The sequence below is a fragment of the Mytilus trossulus genome, chromosome 8, assembly GCF_036588685.1.
Source record: "Mytilus trossulus isolate FHL-02 chromosome 8, PNRI_Mtr1.1.1.hap1, whole genome shotgun sequence".
NCBI lineage: Eukaryota > Metazoa > Mollusca > Bivalvia > Mytilida > Mytilidae > Mytilus > Mytilus trossulus.
In genome coordinates this window covers 77,801,091-77,817,649 of record NC_086380.1, presented here as the reverse complement: position 1 = coordinate 77,817,649, position 16,559 = coordinate 77,801,091, and the positions used below count along the sequence as shown (strand labels likewise).

The following is a 16,559-nucleotide window of genomic DNA, read 5'->3' as shown; positions in this document are numbered from 1 at the left end:
TTCAAGCTATGTTAAAGATTAACAACAGTTTGTAATGTTGTCCCTGTGGTTCAGGCTATGTTAAAGGTTAACAACAGTTTGTAATGTTGTCCCTGTGGTTCAGGCTATGTTAAAGGTTAACAGCAGTTTGTAATGTTGTCCCTGTTCAGGCTATGTTAAAGGTGAACAACAGTTTTTAATGTTGTCCCTGTGGTGCAGGCTATATTAAAGGTTAGCAACAGTTTTTAATTTTGTCCCTGTGGTTCAGGCTATGTTTAAGGTGAACAACAGTTTTTTATGTTGTCTCTGTAGTTCAGGCTATGTTAAAGGTGAACAACAGTTTTTAATGTTGTCCCTGTGGTGCAGGCTATATTAAAGGTTAGCAACAGTTTTTAATTTTGTCCCTGTGGTTCAGGCTATGTTAAAGGTGAACAACAGTTTGTAATGTTGTCCCTGTTCAGGCTATGTTAAAGGTAAACAACAGTTTGTAATGTTGTCCCTGTGGTTCAGGCTATATTAAAGGTTAACAGCAGTTTGTAATGTTGTCCCTGTTCAGGCTATGTTAAGATTGAAAAAACAGTTTGTAATGTTGTCCCTGTGGTGCAGGCTATGTTAAAGGTTAACAGCAGTTTGTAATGTTGTCCCTGTGGTGCAGGCTGTGTTAAAGGTTAACAGCAGTTTGTAATGGTGTCCCTGTCGTTCAGGTTATGTTAAAGGTTAACAGCAGTTTGTAATGGTGTCCCTGTCGTTCAGGCCATGTTAGAGGTTAACAACAGTTTGTAATGTTGTCCCTGTTCAGGCTATGTTAAAGGTAAACAACAGTTTGTAATGTTGTCCCTGTGGTTCAGGCTATGTTAAAGGTTAACAGCAGTTTGTAATGTTGTCCCTGTTCAGGCTATGTTAAGATTGAAAAAACAGTTTGTAATGTTGTCCCTGTGGTGCAGGCTATGTTAAAGGTTAACAGCAGTTTGTAATGTTGTCTCTGTGGTTCAGGCTATGTTAAAGGTTAATAACAGTTTGTAATGTTGTCCCTGTGGTTCAGGCTATGTTAAAGGTGAACAACAGTTTGTAATGTTGTCCCTGTGGTTCAGGCTATGTTAAAGGTGAACAACAGTTTTTAATGTTGTCCCTGTGGTTCAGGCTATGTTAAAGGTTAACAACAGTTTGTTATGTTGTCCCTGTGGTTCAGGCTATGTTAAAGGTTAACAACAGTTTGTAATGTTGTCCCTGTGGTTCAGGCTATGTTAAAGGTTAACAACTGTTTGTAATGTTGTCCCTGTAGTTCAGGCTATGTTAAAGATTAACAACAGTTTGTAATGTTGTCCCTGTGGTTCAGGCTATGTTAAAGTTTAACAACAGTTTGTAATGTTGTCCCTGTGGGTCAGGCTATGTTAAAGGTTAACAGCAGTTTGTAATGTTGTCCCTGTTCAGGCTATGTTAAAGGTGAACAACAGTTTTAAATGTTGTCCCTGTGGTGCAGGCTATGTTAAAGGTTAGCAACAGTTTTTAATTTTGTCCCTGTGGTTCAGGCTATGTTAAAGGTGAACAACAGTTTTTAATGTTTTCTCTGTAGTTCAGGCTATGTTAAAGGTGAACAACAGATTTTAATGTTGTCCCTGTGGTTCAGGCTATGTTAAAGGTGAACAACAGTTTGTAATGTTGTCCCAGTTCAGGCTATGTTAAAGGTAAACAACAGTTTGTAATGTTGTCCCTGTGGTTCAGGCTATGTTAAAGGTTAACAGCAGTTTGTAATGTTGTCCCTGTTCAGGCTATGTTGAAGGTTAACAACAGTTTTTAATGTTGTCCCTGTTGTGCAGGCTATGTTAAAGGTTAACAACAGTTTGTAATGTTGTCCCTGTGGTTCAGGCTATGTTAAAGGTTAACAGCAGTTTTTAATGTTGTCCCTGTGGTGCAGGCTATGTTAAAGGTTAACAACAGTTTGTTATGTTGTCCCTGTGGTTCAGGCTATGTTAAAGATTAACAGCAGTTTGTAATGTTGTCCCTGTGGTTCAGGCTATGTTAAATTTTAACAACAGTTTGTAATGTTGTCCCTGTGGTTCAGGCTATGTTAAAGGTTAGCAGCAGTTTGTAATGTTGTCCCTGTTCAGGCTATGTTAAAAGTGAACAACAGTTTTTAATGTTGTCCCTGTGGTGCAGGCTATGTTAAAGGTTAGCAACAGTTTTTAATTTTGTCCCTTTGGTTCAGGCTATGTTAAAGGTGAACAACAGTTTTTAATGTTGTCTCTGTAGTTCAGGCTATGTTAAAGGTGAACAACAGATTTTAATGTTGTCCCTGTGGTTCAGGCTATGTTAAAGGTTAACAGCAGTTTGTAATGTTGTCCCTGTTCAGGCTATGTTAAAGGTGAACAACAGTTTATAATGTTGTCCATGTGGTGCAGGCTATGTTAAAGGTTAACAACAGTTTGTAATGTTGTCCCTGTGGTTCAGGCTATGTTAAAGGTTAACAGCAGTTTGTTATGTTGTCCCTGTGGTGCAGGCTATGTTAAAGGTTAGCAACAGTTTGTAATGTTGTCCCTGTGGTTCAGGCTATGTTAAAGGTTAACAACAGTTTGTTATGTTGTCCCTGTGGTTCAGGCTATGTAAAAAAATAACAACAGTTTGTAATGTTGTCCCTGTGGTTCAGGCTATGTTAAAGGTTAACAACAGTTTGTAATGTTGTCCCTGTGGTTCAGGCTATGTTAAAGGTTAACAACAGTTTGTAATGTTGTCCCTTTTCAGGCTATGTTAAAGGTGAACAACAGTTTTTAATGTTGTCCCTGTGGTGCAGGCTATGCTAAAGGTTAGCAACAGTTTTTAATTTTGTCCCTGTGGTTCAGGCTATGTTAAAGGTGAACAACAGTTTTTAATGTTGTCTCTGTAGTTCAGGCTATGTTAAAGGTGAACAACAGATTTTAATGTTGTCCCTGTGGTTCAGGCTATGTTAAAGGTGAACAACAGTTTATAATGTTGTCCCTGTGGTTCAGGCTATGTTAAAGATTAACAACTGTTTGTAATGTTATCCCTGTGGTTCAGGCTATGTTAAAGGTTAACAACAGTTTGTAATGTTGTCCCTGTGGTTCAGGTTATGTTAAAGGTTAACAGCAGTTTGTAATGGTGTCCCTGTCGTTCAGGCTATGTTAAAGGTTAACAGCAGTTTGTAATGTTGTCCCTGTGGTGCAGGCTGTGTTAAAGGTTAACAGCAGTTTGTAATGGTGTCCCTGTCGTTCAGGTTATGTTAAAGGTTAACAGCAGTTTGTAATGGTGTCCCTGTCGTTCAGGCTATGTTAGAGGTTAACAGCAGTTTGTAATGTTGTCTCTGTGGTTCAGGCTATGTTAAAGGTTAATAACAGTTTGTAATGTTGTCCCTGTGGTTCAGGCTATGTTAAAGGTGAACAACAGTTTGTAATGTTGTCCCTGTGGTTCAGGCTATGTTAAAGGTGAACAACAGTTTTAATGTTGTCCCTGTGGTTCAGGCTATGTTAAAGGTTAACAACAGTTTGTTATGTTGTCCCTGTGGTTCAGGCTATGTTAAAGGTTAACAACAGATTGTAATGTTGTCCCTGTGGTTCAGGCTATGTTAAAGGTTAACAACTGTTTGTAATGTTGTCCCTGTAGTTCAGGCTATGTTAAAGATTAACAACAGTTTGTAATGTTGTCCCTGTGGTTCAGGCTATGTTAAAGGTTAACAGCAGTTTTTAATGATGTCCCTGTGGTTCAGGCTATGTTAAAGGTTAACAACAGTTTGTAATGTTGTCCCTGTGGTTCAGGCTATGTTAAAGGTTAACAACAGTTTGTAATGTTGTCCCTGTGGTTCAGGTTATGTTAAAGGTTAACAGCAGTTTGTAATGGTGTCCCTGTCGTTCAGGCTATGTTAAAGGTTAACAGCAGTTTGTAATGTTGTCCCTGTGGTGCAGGCTGTGTTAAAGGTTAACAGCAGTTTGTAATGGTGTCCCTGTCGTTCAGGTTATGTTAAAGGTTAACAGCAGTTTGTAATGGTGTCCCTGTCGTTCAGGCTATGTTAGAGGTTAACAGCAGTTTGTAATGTTGTCTCTGTGGTTCAGGCTATGTTAAAGGTTAATAACAGTTTGTAATGTTGTCCCTGTGGTTCAGGCTATGTTAAAGGTGAACAACAGTTTGTAATGTTGTCCCTGTGGTTCAGGCTATGTTAAAGGTGAACAACAGTTTTAATGTTGTCCCTGTGGTTCAGGCTATGTTAAAGGTGAACAACAGTTTGTAATGTTGTCCCTGTGGTTCAGGCTATGTTAAAGGTGAACAACAGTTTTAATGTTGTCCCTGTGGTTCAGGCTATGTTAAAGGTTAACAACAGTTTGTTATGTTGTCCCTGTGGTTCAGGCTATGTTAAAGGTTAACAACAGATTGTAATGTTGTCCCTGTGGTTCAGGCTATGTTAAAGGTTAACAACTGTTTGTAATGTTGTCCCTGTAGTTCAGGCTATGTTAAAGGTGAACAACAGTTTGTAATGTTGTCCCTGTGGTTCAGGCTATGTTAAAGGTGAACAACAATTTTTAATGTTGTCCCTGTGGTTCAGGTTATGTTAAAGGTTGACAACAGTTTGTAATGTTGTCCCTGTGGTTCAGGCTATGTTAAAGGTTAACAGCAGTTTGTAATGTTGTCTCTGTAGTTTCAGGCTCTGTTAAAGGTGAACAACAATTTGTAATGTTGTCCCTGTGGTTCAGGCTATGTTAAAGGTTAACAACTGTTTTTAATGTTGTCCCTGTGGTTCAGGCAATGTTAAAGGTTAACAGCAGTTTGTAATGATGTCCCTGTAGTTTCAGGCTATGTTAAAGGTGAACAACAATTTGTAATGTTGTCCCTGTGGTTCAGGCTATGTTAAAGGTTAACAACTGTTTTTAATGTTGTCCCTGTGGTTCAGGCTATGTTAAAGGTTAACAACAGTTTTTAATGTTGTCCTTGTGGTTCAGGCTCTGTTAAAGGTTAACAACAGTTTGTTATTTTGTCCCTGTGGTTCAGGCTATGTTAAAGGTTAACAACATTTTTTAAGTTTGTCCCTGTAGTTCAGGCTATGTTAAAGGTTAACAACAGTTTTTAATGTTGTCCCTGTTGTTCAGGCTATGTTAAAGGTTAGCAACAGTTTTTAATTTTGTCTCTGTGGTTCAGGCTATGTTAAAGGTGAACAACAGTTTTTAATGTTGTCCCTGTAGTTCAGGCTATGTTAAAGGTTAACAACAGTTTGTAATGTTGTCCCTGTAGTTCAGGCTATGTTAAAGGTTAACAACAGTTTTTAATGTTGTCCCTGTGGTTCAGGCTATGTAAAAGGTGAACAACAGTTTGTAATGTTGTCCCTGTAGTTCAGGCTATAATAAAGGTTAACAACAGTTTGAAATGTTGTCCCTGTGGTTCAGGTTATGTTAAAGGTTAACAGCAGTTTGTAATGGTGTCCCTGTCGTTCAGGTTATGTTAAAGGTTAACAGCAGTTTATAATGTTGTCCCTGTTCAGGCTATGTTTAAGGTTAACAACAGTTTTTAATGTTGTCCCTGTGGTTCAGGCTCTGTTAAAGGTTAACAGCAGTTTGTAATGTTGTCCCTGTAATTCAGGCTATATTAAAGGTTAACAACAGTTTGTTATGTTGTCCCTGTAGTTCAGGCTATGTTAAAGGTGAACAACAGTTTGTAATGTTGTCCCTGTGGTTCAGGCTATGTTAAAGGTTAACAACAGTTTGTAATGGTGTCCCTGTCGTTCAGGCTATGTTAAAGGTTAACAACAGTTTGTAATGGTGTCCCTGTCGTTCAGGCTATGTTAAAGGTTAACAGCAGTTTGTAATGTTGTCCCTGTGGTTCAGGCTATGTTAAAGGTTAACAGCAGTTTGTAATGTTGTCCCTGTGGTTCAGGCTATGTTAAAGGTTTACAGCAGTTTGTAATGTTGTCCCTGTGGTTCAGGCTATGTTAAAGGTTAACAACTGTTTGTAATGTTGTCCCTGTGGTTCAGGCTATGTTAAAGGTTAACAACAGTTTGTAATGTTGTCCCTGTGGTTCAGGTTATGTTAAAGGTTTACAGCAGTTTGTAATGTTGTCCCTGTGTTTCAGGCTATGTTAAAGGTTAACAAATGTTTGTAATGTTGTCCCTGTGGGTCAGGCTATGTTAAAGGTTAACAACAGTTTGTAATGTTGTCACTGTGGTTCAGGTTATGTTAAAGGTTAACAACAGTTTGTAATGTTGTTCCTGTGGTTCAGGCTATGTTAAAGGTTAACAACAGTTTGTACTGTTGTCCCTGTGATTCAGGCTACGTTAAAGGTTAACAACAGTTTGTAATGGTGTCCCTGTGGTTCAGGCTATGTTAAAGGTTAACAGTTTTTGATGGTGTCCCTGTGGTTCAGGCTATGTTTAAGGTGAACAACAGTTTGTAATGGTGTCCCTGTCGTTCAGGCTATGTTAAAGGTTAACAACAGTTTGTTATGGTGTCCCTGTGGTTCAGGCTATGTTAAAGGTTAACAGCAGTTTGTAATGTTGTTCCTGTCGTTCAGGCTATGTTAAAGGTTAACAACAGTTTGTAATGGTGTCCCTGTCGTTCAGGCTATGTTAAAGGTTAACAGCAGTTTGTAATGTTGTCCCTGTGGTTCAGGCTATGTTAAAGGTTAACAACTGTTTTTAATGTTGTCCCTGTGGTTCAGGCTATATTAAAGGTTGACAACAGTTTGTAATAAATCAGGAACCTGGACAGTGTTTGTCTCCTTTTATATGTTAATGCTTTAAAAAATATTTTGTGTTTACCACTGTGTTACTTTTTTCAAGGCATTTGGTTGCCTTTTCGTTGATATACACTTAGCATCTTTTTGCAATATTTTTCTATGGAAAAAGGGATATTTTCATGCAACATTTTCAGTCTTTTTATTTCTCATGTTTTTTGTATTTTATCAATGTTTTATATCACTTATGTGTTTAGTTCGATGTGTGGCTTCGTGTTTTCCTTTATTTATTTTCAGTGTTGTGTGTCTTAAATTATCTTGTTTGTCCCACCTTTGATTAATAAGTAAACCAGGACTTAATTTAAAGTGAGTCCCGAGATTGTGTTCCCATGATATTATTTAAGATTACTATGATTTTTTTCCACAAATTGGCAACTAGCAAACAATTGGAGTTGACTGCAGGGTCTTCATGTCAGTAAAGCATGACTGCATGATCTCCAAGAACGGCTGAGTAATAACTTCAAGTACATATTCCATTGATGGATACAATTGTTTTTTACCTGCTCCATTTTCCTTATTTTTATTTTCCGTGCAAAGTTTTTGCAATTTTTATTTTGGGTGTTTCCGTTTCCCCTTTACCACCCTCTTATAAGAGTAAAATTTGGGAGTAAAACTCCTGATCCTGAAGGTGGTGTCAAATTATACTTAACCAGATTTTTTATCACATAAGCAACACAACAGGTGGCACATGTGGAGCAGGATCTGCTTACCCTTCCAGATCACCTGAGATCGCCCCTAGTTTTTGGCGGGGTTTGTGTTGTTTATTCTTTAGTTTTCTATGTTGTGTCATGTGTACTATTGTTTGTCTGTTTGTCTTTTTAATTTTTAGCCATGGTTTTGTCAGTTTGTTTTAGATTTATGAGTTTGACTGTCCCTTTGGTATCTTTCGTCCCTCTTTTATCAAAGAGATCCTTTCACCAATGGAAAAATCCAAGTCAGATAAAGGGGGTCAGATATTTTAGGTAAAACTATGTTCAACTTGTTGAATGCCAAATCACACTAAATTTTTCAAACTCTCAAATCATTTTGCCTGCTGGAGAAAAAAAATAAACAAAAGAATAAGCTAGTGCACTCTGTTATATATTTATTGGTATTTCTGTTTTTAATACACTATCACAGACACACACATATATATCTATTCTCTGCATAAAGACAACAACAATCTCTCATTAAAGTACCATACACAAACACAACATTTTAATCTGAGAATAATAAATAACAAACACATACTATAGATTCATAGTAATTACATTGGTGTCAATTTTGGTGGATGAAGGAAACCTACATGTTTGTGGATATTTAATTTTGTGGTTATGCCAAAGTCTGCATACAAGTCTATTGGAAATTTGTCAGTCCTGGAACATTTAATTTCGTGGTTCACCTGTATCAACAAAATCTACAAAAATTGTATCCAACGAATAATAATGAACCTACAGTAATACTGTTTTATTAGCAAATAATAAGGAATAAAATTCTATACAATATATCACATGATTGTACCATTGACCTCTAAAACAACAGTTAATTTTAATGAATCAAAGTTTCTAATCAAGTATGTCTTAAGATGAAAAAATATAAATCGAAGTTTCCATTCATTTCTTAATACGAAAAATATAACAACAAAACTTATCAACCATAAACAAAAAAAACCATTGATAATGCCTTTATAAATGAAACAAGCTCACAAAGCATTCAGACTAGGATATACCAATATAGATCAATTTATATAAGGTGGTCTCAATGGGGGGTTCTGATCCCAGATCCAGCTTATTGTTTTGTCAAAATGATGTTTCCGCTTATCATTGTAATAATAGTGCTTGCAATTTCACATGTTGCACACAACTTCATTTCCTGTTTTCAATCAAAAATAATTTTACTCTCATGTGTGCATAATTGTCCAGCTATATTTATAAATTTTTAGGCATAATAAAAAAATCATTTGAAGCAAATTTAATATAATATGAATTTTTTTTTAGAAATAACTATCTGGTATGTATTTGGGGTTGGAGGTGACCTTAGTAGTGTGCCTACATGTAAACTTAGTATTTGTAAGTTGTATCTTTAGAATATATAAATAACACTCTTTTGCACAATAAACAATAAGGTTGTTGGGAGGTTGTTGGGATAACATAACATAATATAATATTAAAGAAACATAAGGTTTCAGCTCAGATCATTTGACTTGCAGGGCATACTGTAAATCTGAAATTATAAAAATTATAATGTGCATTTATCAGGTTTATTACTGCGATTTTTGCAAATTGCATGTGTAACAAATCATATATCTCTTTTGGCAAAAAAATCACAAATATTTGACAAGATATTGCATTAGTAGGAACAAATACTGATACAAATTATAATCATATTAAATTACCCTGTTAATAAATTATAGAAATATATATGATAAACAAAGAATGTTCATTTTTTAGAAATCAACCAATTTGAAAATGAATTTATACATCAAAATATACAAATCATTGTTTTGCAAATAAGTAAATAAATCAAAAGTCAATTTCAATTTACTTTCTTGACTGGTTTTCAAATTCAGTCTCCTTATAACATTCTCGATACATGTAGCTTTTCAGAATAATTTGATTTCTAAACTAAATATAATCAATATATTAATTTTCATCCAAGTCCACTCATTCTATCTGCACACCACATGCCCTTTCAATCTTAGTATCATCCATTCATAACAGAATCATGCGATAAGCAGCCAAAACATAAACAACACGGCCACCCATAAGAAAACTTTAGACAGGAATTGTTCCTCTGTGTGATGTGGTGAACCCGGTGCGGCTGTAAATAAAAGAAAGCATTTTAAATTAGAATAAGAGTTATCTCCCTTCTAGTCCTAATGAAATAATTTTTCACATATAAAAACACTGTTATGACTGTGTACTTTTCTAAAATCTTTCATATACAGTAATGATTAATTCTAATAATTTGTTGTTTGTTCCTTTGAACAACTAAATATTGTCAATGACTGGATTCATTATTATTAAATGAATCCACAGTACATATGTGTAAAGGCTGTAAATAAACATGATAAAAGTTACGTCCCTTCTTTTAGAGCTGGTGAAGTAAATGTTGACATATAATTACATTGTTAACTTTAAGTCCTAAAATATACAGTATGAAATAATTCCAAAAATTTGCTGGTTATAACCTTAAACAACCAAATATTAAATAAAGACTGTGAAGAAAAATATTAAATTTGATAAAAGTTACTTCCCCTTTTTTGAGAGCAAAACCAGTATTTTTTTTAATAAAGACTTAAACAAACAGTACAAATTCATTTCAACAACCAGATTTATATAAAGGTCGTGACACACCTTTAATGTGTATGTATAGATTATTGCAGGGTATAGCATTGGAATTGAAGAGAGCTAGATCCACTATTTTTTCAAAGATTCTGAACTTTAAGATATGTCATCAATTCTCACATTTTAGTCAGATCAAACATGTGTATTATTGTCATTTTATTTATTTTCTTTTGTTACATCTTTGACATCGGACTTCTCTTGAATTGAATTTTAAATGTACACATTGTTATGCGTTTATTTTTCTACATTGGCTAGATGTATAGGGGGAGGGTTGAGATCTCATAAACATGTTTAACCCCGCCGCAATTTTTTGCCTGTCCCAAGTCATGAGCCTCTGGCCTTTGTTAGTCTTGTATGATTTTAAATTTTAGTTTCTTGTGTATAATTCGGAGTTTAGTATGACGTCCATTATCACTGTACTATTATGCATATTTTAGGGGCCAGCTGAAGGACACCTACGGGTGCGGGAATTCTCGCTACATTGAAGACCCATTGGTTGCCTTCGGCTGTTGTTTGCTCTATGGTTGGGTGGTTGTTGCTTTGACATATTCACCATTTCCTTTCTCAATTTTATGTGGTATATTTTTATATATTGCATCAATATATGACTTTATAGTCACAAATACACAAGTGTATTACTTGACAGTTGAAAATTGAGTCTTGAGACCTTAAACTTATGAAATTGGATGACAAAATAAGTAAGATCACAAACACTACACTCCTCCCTATACCTACTTGAAGAGATATATTATAGTTAATTGATTATTTAGATTTGGAGATACATGTATGAAGGCCCTATTCAATCTTACAGTTCTATGTCAATATTTTGAAGGGTTTACTTTGCCACTAGTCTTTTGAATGAGTTTTAATAATAATGTAATTATTTAAAAGTAAAGTATTTATGTTCCAGACCATATGAGTATTTGGACCATATGTGTACGGTTCGGGACCGTATACGTATACTCATACAGTCCAACCATACGGGTACGGTCGAACCGTATGAGTATACGCGTACGGTCCAGTACGAGCTGACCATACATGTTATTTGATCATATGGGTTAAATTGAAACAATCTTTATTTTTAATTTTTACAAATTGTTATTGATAATTTATTACAATTAGATAGATAAAATGAACAAACGAACAATTGAACTAATGGATTTGTTTAATTGTATATCTGAATCCTATTTTGGTACTCCTGCTCAAGGTGACACATTTCAAGTAACGTAATATTTTTAGCATTTTCATGCATGCAGTTCATGAATGTTCTTTTACATTTGCATTTTTTGGTAAAGTTGTAAAATATTCTAAAACAATTGAACTTCCACATTATCTTAGTTCATAATACAATTAATGTATTACTGATCGAAATGCTTAATACAAGAGATTAACATATTTAATTAGCGTGAATTAAAAAAAAGTTAAAAAATAAAGTTTTTGTTTCAATTACAATTGGACTTTTTTAACATTAATTTGATAGTTTAAATTGTGATAGTGATAATTTATGTTGATCTGCTATATGCATTTGTATCTAATAAACTTGACCAACTTTTGAATATTAGTCAGACGGTACGCATACGGTCCGACCGTATGAGTATTTTGAAAAAGTATGCATACAGTTTAGACCGTACGTGTACGGTCCGAATACTCATAGGGTCTGGAATATTTACATGAAACAAGGCATTTATCAAGCAGGATCTGCTTATCCTTCCAGAGCACCTGAGATGACTCCCAATTTTTGTTGGGGTTTGTGTTGCAAGCTTAGTCAATATTTTCTATGTTGTGTTTTGTGTACTATTATTTGTCTGTTGAGGTTTTTCTTTTTTAGCCATGATACTATCAGTTTATTTTTGGATATTTTAGTTTAAACGTCCCTCTTTTATCAAGATGAGTTAGTAACTAGAGACAAAATATCAATTTGTTTCAAACATACCTGGAGCAGGTCTTCCATCATTAAAATTAAACGCTGATGCAAATATTCCAAAAGGAAAAGCTCCAATACCAAACGACATCTGGAATCCTCCATCACCCAATCCAAATCCAGGAAAAGCCTAGAAAAAAATTATTTTATGTATTATTTTGTTCATTATCTGTAAAATTCAGAAATTATTGCATGTTTTGTATTACAAATATATTTTAATGTTATTATTACAAATGTATTACGAAAAATGCAACAGGGTTATAATCTCAATAATTTTTAACTCAAATTTTGTGAGAGAAAAAATTATGAATTAAACTGGATTTTTCTCAAATTCACAAAAAATAAAATCACATTTTAGCTTCAAAGTCCCAATAATGAATGCACAAAATAATTTCTCAAATTTCAGTATTATCTATTGCTAAAGCTTCCTCTACTAGTATGACTTGTGTGCACATTGTTTGTAAACTTTCTGTTTGAATAATAATGTGTTAAAACAATAGGTGTAGAATTGTCTTATTGGTAATCATAATCTAATGTCTTTCAACATGTTCAATGCACTTTTAATATTTGACTGTACATTTTGCCATAGAAAGTATGAATTTTCCAATACTCATGATCAGTGTTCCAGCTAGGCCGTTTTCAGAGGGCGCGGCGCCCGCCCAGTTTCCAGGGCGCCCTGCCTTTTTTGAAGATCGATTGCATATTAATTTGTTCGTATATATAATTGATATGATACGCTTATTACTAAATTTTACCTGGGGAAAAGTTTGACTTTTTTTACGACCCCAAGCTAATCAACTGTTACAACTGGTGACATAATCTGTTGTTATAGGTAATCTGTTTATCGGATGGGTCATTAGTGATCATCAACATTAATTCATTCAATAGAATCGGTCAGTCAGCAATTATCTTTGAAGAAATGTGCGTACAACAACTTGGACACAATTTGCGATGTTTGCCGTAGTTTCATGGAGGAAACGTATTGACAGAAAGTTGAAAACCATAATAAACTCGTTGAAAACATTGTTTTACTTGTTTTCCATGAAAAAACAAAAAATTCAGACGTATTTGTCATTGACTGCCTTCATTTTTGATACGAAAATAATAAAAACGGCCGCCATATTGTGATCATATTTACCAACTTCCAAGCAAGAACTTAGGGAATGTTCAGAGAGCCGACAACCTTGCTTCGGAAGTTGCATATTTACATCATATTTACGTGCTGTTTATAATCCTCCAAAGAAGGAGCACACCCGAATAAAGAAAGATAACTCAATCTGATTTTTTTCCTAGCATTTACATATTCTACAATATGTCTACATACTTCTTGTTTAAGAATATATATGGTTAGGTATTTATTTTGAGTTATGGGAAAAGTTAAAGAGGGGCTTAGTAGCAGTGTTGGTAGGGTGCCTTGGTCATCTTTTTCTGTATTCTTTATTTTTGATGCAATTTTTCACTGTTGCTATATATCCTAAAGTTGTGCAATTTACTGAGCACAGCTGTTTTGTGCTGTATTGCCATTAAGCACAGCAGTGGTAGAAAGGCGAAACTGGTAAAATGTGGCAGACCATAGAAACAGTATTAAACAGGTCACCTTTCAAAACATACTGCATATAAAGTTCAACTGTGCCAAGCAATGATAAAAAAACTTGTGTGACAAGCTGCTTGACAAGTTTTTCAGCCTTAAAAGTAAGAGATAGAGTCTCTATGGGCTAATGATGTTGTTCTTGTATAACCTGTGATTCAACGAATAAACACAATATTTGATTAACATCTTTTATTGAAATATGCCCTTTTCATAGTATCATAACGCACGTTAAATGCCCTTTTCAGAATTGGCACCCTGCCCTTTTGAAATCCTAGCTGGAACACTGATGATAAATCAGTAAATTTATGGTCTTGTTAAATTAAAGAATAACTTGTTAAACTCACCCCTCCATTATTTTCAGGTTCTGCTCTTTGACCTGGGGGTCTTGGAGGCAACTTTTCTCTACAATAATATAAACATGAAAATTATATCCACAAGCCTTTATGTCAGACTTGTATAAACATGATAAACATGATAAATGTACAAGAATTTATACTTAATTCAACTAAAGATACATTGTTGAAGATAAATTGATGCAATATTTTTAATAATTTCTGAACTATATTAAGGAGAAATGATCTAACATTTACTAATATATACACAGATCTTTTGTTCACTGTTCTAGTGTTGGGATTTTCTTCTGGACATAACATTACTTCACATTTACAATCATCAACATAAATACATGCTTTGATTTTAAAATTTTACAGGTGACTTTTTGCAAGGTATATTACATTTTTATTATGATTATTCTACATGTTCTATAATTTACTGCTTAACCTACCTTGGGTCAGTTTTATCTGTTGACCCTCTGCCATAAATAGGTATTACTTTATCTTTATCTATTCCAGCTTTACAAACTGGACACAGTTTTCTGTTAGGTCTTGTTTCTAACCACTGATGTAGACATGGCCAGCTGAAAATGTATTGATTTAAGATAGAGATATGGTTGAATTATATCATATCTAGCTATTGAATACTGCATGATTCTTTTATTTTTTTTTTATATCTGAGTGACAATAAGTTGACTTCTTCTGTGGACACTGTACCAGTAACATTTAAAATATAATATTAATGCATGCATGCATATATGCAAGACAAATTTTTACCAAAAAAATGAAATAAATATGGTCAGTCTGTTTCTTCTTCTCCCAACACTCCTAGGTAAGTCACCATGGTCGCTTGTAAAAGTGTTTGATGAAACAAGTAGGTGTTGTACTGTTGTAGTATTGAAAAGTACAGAAATAAAAATCATTGACTGTGAAAAAATGAATAAATATCATGACTAATGTCTTCTTCTGATGGTGATATACAATGTACAACTTAGTCCAAGATTACTCTGACGTCCAACGGCTGATTTGCCAGACAAGCCGTTGGACGTCAGAGTAATCTCGGACTATGTACAACTGTATACAGTTACAGCTTCATTTATATTGAAGGTCAACAATGGTGAAGCTGTGTTAAATATTATGAAATAGTGACTATGATTGAACAGGTACTGTGAATGCCTTCTTAAAATCATATAAGAGTGACTGCCAATAAGAATCATCAGAAAGCTGATATATCCCCACTCCTTGATCTGGATAACCAATTACAAATATAATTTTATCATCTCGATTCTCAAGTGAAATCAGATATGTTTGACTTTTTTTTATTTTGCACTAGGCCTATTGACAATATACAGTGGAATTATATACTTACCAAAACAAATGACCACACATGCTGACAACAGCATCTTTGGCAGTGTCAAGACAAATGTTACATTCATAAAATGTGGAGTCTTCGTTTTCTGGTGTCTCAGATTTGTTCGGCGGAACATCACACCCACCTTCCGCTCCTTCTGGTGTCTGTGTAGTGGAACTCATTTTACTTTACTTAATGCTTTTCATTTCATGAAAACTATATCAATTCTAGTATTAACACCTAAAACGACGAAAATGTGTTTACATTCTGTTTCTAGAACACAGGAAGTCAATTTTGTTGACGTTCCATTACACATACACATGCGTATAACAGATTTTTAAGGTAAAGTGTCAGTTTCATGTTGCCAAATCAATATTGCAAATAAGACGGACAAAACTTAAGGATGTACACCTCTGAGGAGCCAAAAATTTCTAGAATTAAACTTTTTTTCTTAACCTGATTTTTAGGTTTATAAGACTTACAAAACAATTGGTGAAGAAAAAATCATATGGTGGTGTGCTTCTTTTTTTGCTACGGCCCTTTGAAAATGCCCAATTTTGATGATTTTCTCACTTTTCATCGATTTTTACCTATTTTTGGGCTATTATCGTGAAAAAAATCACAGTTCCACAATTACACTTTTTTTCATACTTTCCATAAAGATGAAGTGGACCAATCTGAATAAATTTAACTTACAAAAACTATAGGTAGGTGTTAATATAAGAAAGTTTTATCATATTTTGATGCTTTTTTGTGTAAAATTTACCATACTGCCAATTTTGTATTTTTATGATTTTTCTCATTTTAAAGAACAAAATGCATATTAATTCAACTTTTTTGTTATAAATGATTGAAAAAATACATATCTAAGAAATTAGAAAAGACCAAAATGAGATGGGATGTATATTATTGTTGTAAAACCTTTTTTTGTATCCCTCACCCATTTTCTCAAAATTTTGACTAAAAATACTGACTTGAATGGTCGTAAAATTTGAAAACTGGATTATTCAAAAACCGTTCATGGTAAATACACAATTCTTTCACAGAGTTATGTTTGATTATAATATTTTTAAAGTTCATTGATATTTTCCACTTCTATCATATGTTTTGGAAATAATTTAAGAACGAGATTTCAACAAGACTGAAAAGTCAGAAGAATACATCCTTAAAACCATTTATCTTTTTATTTTTTTTAAGTCTTAAATCTTCTCTATCTGTTACGAAAACAAAACGTTAATGTGTTTATCTTAATAAGTATGACTGTTATGTTATGTTATGTTATGTCATGTCATGTCATGTCATGTCATGTCATGTCATGTCATGTTATGTTAT

The 16,559-nt window shown here is 34.2% G+C and overlaps 1 protein-coding gene across 1 annotated transcript; it reads right to left on the bottom strand.

The window, feature by feature from the left end:
- Nucleotides 1-7,776: 7,776 nt before the first annotated feature.
- Nucleotides 7,777-15,537, bottom strand: LOC134681427 (E3 ubiquitin-protein ligase RNF185-like). The gene is made up of 5 exons (XM_063541052.1): nucleotides 15,246-15,537; nucleotides 14,329-14,460; nucleotides 13,889-13,946; nucleotides 11,966-12,083; nucleotides 7,777-9,505 (listed from the first exon to the last, which is right to left on the bottom strand). Exons 1-5 carry the CDS (start codon nucleotides 15,407-15,409, stop codon nucleotides 9,408-9,410), a joined length of 570 nt encoding a protein of 189 aa, XP_063397122.1. The 5' UTR covers nucleotides 15,410-15,537; the 3' UTR covers nucleotides 7,777-9,407.
- Between the last annotated feature and the right edge of the window lie 1,022 nt (nucleotides 15,538-16,559).

Coding starts and splice junctions, on each gene's coding strand:
- LOC134681427 (XM_063541052.1), bottom strand. CDS start 15,409: ATGAGTTCCACTACACAGACACCAGAAGGAGCGGAAGGTGGGTGTGAT. Junction 14,461..15,245: donor ATGTGTGGTCATTTGTTTTG/GTAAGTATATAA, acceptor ATACATTTTCAG/CTGGCCATGTCTACATCAGT. Junction 9,506..11,965: donor TGATGGAAGACCTGCTCCAG/GTATGTTTGAAA, acceptor TTTTATTTACAG/CCGCACCGGGTTCACCACAT.